Consider the following 6,000-nt stretch of genomic DNA (forward strand, 5'->3'; position numbering starts at 1 on the left):
TGAGAGTGTTTGGTTGCGTTGCGTACGTGCACATACGCAGGGAAATGCGCACCAAACTTGATCCTAAGTCTCACAAATGCATATTCCTAGGATATGGTGACAGAGGTGAAATGGGGTATAGACTTTGGGATCCCATGAATAGAAAGATCATACGCAGCAATGATGTCATTTTTGATGAAACATGCATGTATAAGGAGCCTACAAGGCAACAGGAGCCTGGCAGAGTCATCTTTGATGATGATGGATATCATGGACAACAACAAAGGGCTGTAAATCAGCCATTACAGCAAGAAAACCAGCCCTTAAATGGTGCTGAAAATGGTCCAAATGGACAGCCAGATATGGCAGAAGATATCCCTATGGATATACCACAGTTAGAAGAAATACCGGGCATGATATTTCAGCCTTATGGCATGGAACAGGAGCCACCAATGGGTGATATGCAGGCTGGACAGCAACCTGCAAAGATGGTCATTGGGTACGGAGGTCCACAAGACCCTCCAGAATCCCTGACAGGTTTGTTCCAGGGGTTGACTACTTGATGCTCACTGACTGTGGGGAGCCCTCATGTTATAAAGAGGCTTTACAGAGGGCAGACAAGGCTCTATGGGAGCGTGCCATGAAGTCAGAGATGGATTCTCTGCATAAAAATGGAACTTGGAAGTTGGTGCATTTGCCTGCAGGCAAGAAGGTTTTGCCATGCAAGTGGGTATACAGGCTCAAAGTTGCATCAGATGCAAAGCCAAGATACAAAGCCAGGTTAGTGGCTAAGGGCTTCAAGCAAGAATATGGTATGGACTTTGAGGAGATCTTCTCTCCAGTGGTCAAAATGACCACACTTAGAGCTGTGTTAGCTTTGGTTGCGCATGATGATCTGGACTTGATTCAGATGGATGTGAAGACTGCTTTTCTTCACGGTGATCTCCATGAGGAGATATATATGCAGCAGCCAGAGGGTTATGCAGTGAGTGGAAAAGAGAAGCTTGTATGCAAGCTGAAAAAGAGTCTTTATGGGCTCAAACAGGCACCAAGAGAATGGTATCATAAATTTGATACATTCATGAAATCTCAGAAATTCAGGAGAAGTGACATAGATCACTGCTTGTACACCAAGAAAGCTTTGGATGGCAGTCTATTGATCCTCATCTTGTATGTTGATGATATGTTGATTGCTGGGAAATCTTGTAAGGAGATGGATACCTTGAAGCAGAGACTGCATCAAACCTTTGATATGAAGGATTTGGGTGATGCAAATCACATCTTGGGTATGCGGATACTTCGGGACAGAAATCAGCATGTGTTGTATTTGTCTCAGAAGGAATACATTGGCAAAGTCTTGCAGAGGTTCAATATGGACGGGGGGAAGAAGACTAGTACTCCTTTGCCTCCATATGTGAAACTCAGTGCTATGGACAGCCCACAGTCAGATAGAGACAGGGCTGATATGGCCAAGATTCCGTATGCTTCAGCTTGTGGCAGTCTCATGTATGCCATGGTTGCTACTAGGCCGGACATTGCATTTGCAGTGGGAGTGGTTTCTAGATACATGGCCAACCCTGGCAAGAAGCATTGGGAAGCAGTGAAAGGTGTCATGAGATACCTGAAGGGCACACAGGATATGTGCATTTGCTTTGGCAAATAGGATGCATTAGTGCATGGTTACACGGATTCGGATTATGCCGGTCATCCAGATAACCGGAAGTCTACTACTGGTTATGTATCTACATTCACAGGAGGTGCTGTGTCATGGATATCCAGGATGCAGAAGTGCACTGCCTTATCTACTACAGAGGCCGAGTATATTGCAGCCACAGAGGCTTGCAAGGAGGCATTATGGCTATCTCGGTTAGTGGTTGATTTGGGCTATACAGGGGATATTCCATTGTTGCATTGTGACAGTCAGAGTGCCATCCAGTTGGCAAAGAACCCTGTCTTTCATGCAAAGACGAAGCATGTGGATGTGAAGTATCACTTCATCAGAGAGGTGATAGAGAACAAGCAAATTCAGCTTGTTAAGATTCATACGGATGACAACCCGGCTGATCTGTTGACAAAGAGTTTGCCTCCGGAGCGGTTTGCTCATTGCAGACACTTGATGGGCATTGGATGAGGCCAGTTTCAGCCTTGATATGGCCTTGTATATTATCATGTACATGCTGATTTTTTCTTTTCCTTCATTTAAGGGCACTTTGCCTTTAAGTGGGAGGTTGTTGGGGTAAAGGCGTTATGCCCACCCTTATAGTGTGTACAAGCCCATAAGTTATAGTACATAGTACACTTAGTACTTTTAATGTACTAAGTGCACTATGTGTACTAGTGCAATATACATGTGTGATAGGGGAGTCACACACTCATACAATTGATGAGTTGACTTATCCCCACAACTCTCTCTCTCTCTCTCTCTCTCTCTCCCTTGTTTCTCTGTGTATGTCTCCCACATGACCTAACCCTAATTCTCCTACACACTTAACAATGGCTGTCCACAATGTGAGGGCAAAAGGACAGAAGGATTAGATATACGAGAGATCAGAGTAAAACCACACAACATGAAATATGTGAGTGAATATATATAAAAGCGTGAGTGCAGATATGTACTAGAGCCCTCATATATGAGGTGACTCTGAGAAAAAAGAAGACCAGTGCTGAAGCAGAGAAGACGTCCGAGTTGAAGCACGGTCGATGAGGAAGGCTCGCGTTGATGTGAGGAAAAGCACTCCGAGCTGGTAGTGGCAGCGGAAAAAGGTAACATTGATGATGATGATGGTGGTGCAGTCTCTGATGACACGGGTGCTACGTACCTGAAGCAGAGAGGGCTGCCGTCCCGAGTGGTGCAAGCTCTGGTGACACGGGTGCTGCGTACCTGAAGCAGAGAGGGCTGCCGTCCCGAGTGGTGCAAGCTCTGGTGACACGGGTGCTGCGTACCTTAAGCAGAGAGGGTTGCCGTCCCGATGTGGTGCAAGCTCTGGTGACAAGGGTGCTGCGTGACTGAAGCAGAGAGGGTTACAGTTCCGATGTGTAGCAAAGAGGGCTACTGTCCCGAAGTAACAGAGGGCTGTTGTCCCAAAACGCATAAGAAATGCTGAAGGTAAGCACGAATGTGAGCCCCGATGTATGCGCTGAAGAAGGCTGAGATAAACGCTGATATAAGCCCGGACGTAAGCCTGATGTAAGCGTAGATGTGGGCTGATGTATGCTGCAGCAAAACGCAGATGATTGCTGAAGCAAAGTGCTGCTGTAAGCTGATGTATAAACGCTGATGTATTCTCTTATGCAGGCGCTGACATGTGCTGAAGTAAAATGCAGATGTGGAGCAGAAGAAGGCCTGATGTAATTGCCAAGAAACAGCCTGATGTAAGTAAGGCTGATGTAAGCCCTGCAGAAGGCGCCCTGGACCAGCAGAGGAAAACGCAGATATGAGTCCCTGTTGTAGGCGGCCAGATGGTACCTAATATGGTGATGAAGTGGTACATTAATGATGAGGTATAGGCAATGCTATATATAGTGAAGGGGGGGTGCTGGTCGGTCACCATAAAGGTGTAGGCCAGCAGCCAAGATAAAAAAACCCCAAAAATATAAAATATAAAATATTCAGAAAGTCCCTTTTTAGGGCTGGAAAAAGTGCTGTTTCTTCACACACAACACCACGGCTCCAAAATACCCATTGCTAGTGGTGAGCATTATGGATTTTCCACATGGCTTGACCCAACTGCTCAGGACTTCGACAATGACTTGCCTAGACACCCGACCATAGGTCTAATAAGTGTCAAGTAGGCCTTTACGTCTTGCAAAGAGGGTTACATGCCTTTACGTCTTGCATGAAAGACTCAACCCTAATGACCTATGTGGTGCCTAGGACTAGGGCTTTGCTCTTGGCCCCATCAAAAGGTGTCCTAAGTGTATTGACTATGCAGAATGTCGACGTGGCACCCTAGTACAGCAGATATGCACGTGACATAGGCACTTGAGAGAGAGAGAGAGAGAGAGAGAGAGAGTTGATCAAGTACAATGCATGTGCTTTCAGGACTTTTGCTACTATGCAAATGCAATTTTCATCACAATGTTGCTGTTTTTTCCGAACAATGAGAAGCTGTTCATGGTCTGCTTCTCCTTCTCTGAGGTAAGGCTGAATGCTTTGATCTTGTTTTCAACATTGTGTTTGTGAAACCAGATAGGAAAGGCATACATAGTGCTTAGCTTAATAAACCTTTTGTACAGTTGCAGGCTAGCTATCACCTTAAAAAAAGCAATTTTCTGTATACAGGGTCCGCTAGCATGGGCATTGATAGTGTGGAGGTGTAGTCTTGTGTTTAGTTCCATTGACAAAATTGTGAGCGTTTTGATTCATTTGCTTCCAGGTATGGTGGAAGCCCTAGTCTTCTTGCAATTCTATCTTCTCATTGTTTTTCTCAGTAGTCAAGTGTTCCGTGTGTCGTGAATGCCTTCAGGGACTGTGTTCTTCATAATTCGGTGGTGGGACCCGGCTACCTTTCCACACCATTCAGGTGAGGAGACCGGTCCTTGGCCTGCATGGCCGGTTGTGAACAGTTCCACTGCCCAATGGACCTGGTTGTTTTTTGTACCTCTGCTAGCATATTGTGTCTGGCAAGCATTGTATTTCCTCATTGTGGAAGGCTTACGACGCCAGAGGTTGCTAAATGATCCCGAGGTCATGACATCTTACAGGTATGCTTGCGGATATTTGCCTTGTCTTTTAACCTATTTTTGCCTAAAATTCTCACTGTTTCATTCAAAGTTGGGACTCCATCCATGGAACCTCAAGCTCTTCTGTCTACAGGGAATTAAAACGCAAAGCAGAAAGAGCCAATAATGTCTGGTGGCAGCTGAGTGGCCTAATGGGTGCTGAGAGACGTGTATACATGTATGCTGTAATCCAAGCTATCTTTACTATTGCAACACTGGCATTGACTGTGCTTCTGTTCAAATCATACCGCCTACACACATTGTTTGAGGTATTTAAGCTGTCAGCCACAGTTTGGAATGGAGGGAATTATATCTTTGAGGTTATGCCACGACAGGTAGTTGCTAAGAATAAGAAAAAGTTGAAAGTGAATGAAACTGAACCAAATGGGAATGTGGTGAGGTCTAAGAGTGATGGTCTCTTTGAGGCTGGCAAGGTTGATGCAGCTGGTGATGCTGGTGTAAGTGGCTCAGATGAGCAAAGTGTGTGTGATTTATGCAGAAGACCAAGTGTGGAAAATTTGGTCGAGTCCCTGGTCGGTCTTGACAGTGTGCAGGCTGCCACAAGCAGTGAGTGATCGGCTGCAATATTTCATATTTCACGTAGAAACTGAAGCTCGTGACCAGTGTGATATGGGATGTTGATATCAAGAACGTGCAGATAAGTTGTTGCAGTGGGCAATGCAAAAACAGTGGAGTTCTACAGTGATTAGACTAATATAATGATAACCAGCTACCTCATCTACTTAATATTGGGCATTGTGTGTACATACATACAAGGGATATATGCATGATCATGAAATTGATTACTTTTTGACCAGTGACACTAGTCGATAAGTAAGATTTCCTTGATACCATGGAGGTACCAGCCATGATGTAATTTTTTTTCAAGGACAACCGAATTTTTACATAATGTAAAATTCATGACGGTGTACATTAACCTTCATTATTTTAGTGATGTAAAAACGGGGTCCATTCTTGCTGAGTTGTCAAGAAAAGATGTACATTATTAACCTTCATTATTTTAGTGATGATGTAAAAACGGGGTCCATTCTTGCTGAGTTGACAAGAAAAGATGTAAGGAATGTAGGTAATTTTCCTTTGCCCTAGTGTTCTAAGGATGGCTTTAGACTGTGTGAGGTTTATGTGGCATCCTGCTGTTGGATCAAAAAAAGTTGTCCACCTGTGTGAGCAGCAGCTTCATATGGTCCTCAAATAGCTGCACTGAAGGTCCACCATCACGTTCACAAATCCTGTTGGGCTTGGACAAGCTGAACCTATATATATAGGTCACGAATAATT

General features: G+C 44.6%; 1 protein-coding gene across 1 annotated transcript in view; it reads left to right on the plus strand.

Annotated features, from left to right (window-relative positions):
- Positions 1-5,772, plus strand: part of LOC147608042 (glycerophosphocholine acyltransferase 1-like) — a 50,674-nt gene extending 44,902 nt beyond the window's left edge. Inside the window, exons 5-8 of the mRNA XM_086789776.1 lie at positions 4,022-4,117; positions 4,262-4,355; positions 4,446-4,683; positions 4,796-5,772. Of these exons, the coding sequence (XP_086645902.1) occupies positions 4,022-4,117; positions 4,262-4,355; positions 4,446-4,683; positions 4,796-5,276 (909 nt within the window). The 3' untranslated portion in view covers positions 5,277-5,772. The remainder of the gene's footprint in view (positions 1-4,021; positions 4,118-4,261; positions 4,356-4,445; positions 4,684-4,795) is intronic.
- The last annotated feature ends 228 nt before the right edge of the window (positions 5,773-6,000 follow it).

The sequence above is a fragment of the Cibotium barometz genome, chromosome 54, assembly GCF_041138505.1.
Source record: "Cibotium barometz isolate CiBa-2024 chromosome 54, ASM4113850v1, whole genome shotgun sequence".
Classification (NCBI taxonomy): domain Eukaryota; kingdom Viridiplantae; phylum Streptophyta; class Polypodiopsida; order Cyatheales; family Cibotiaceae; genus Cibotium; species Cibotium barometz.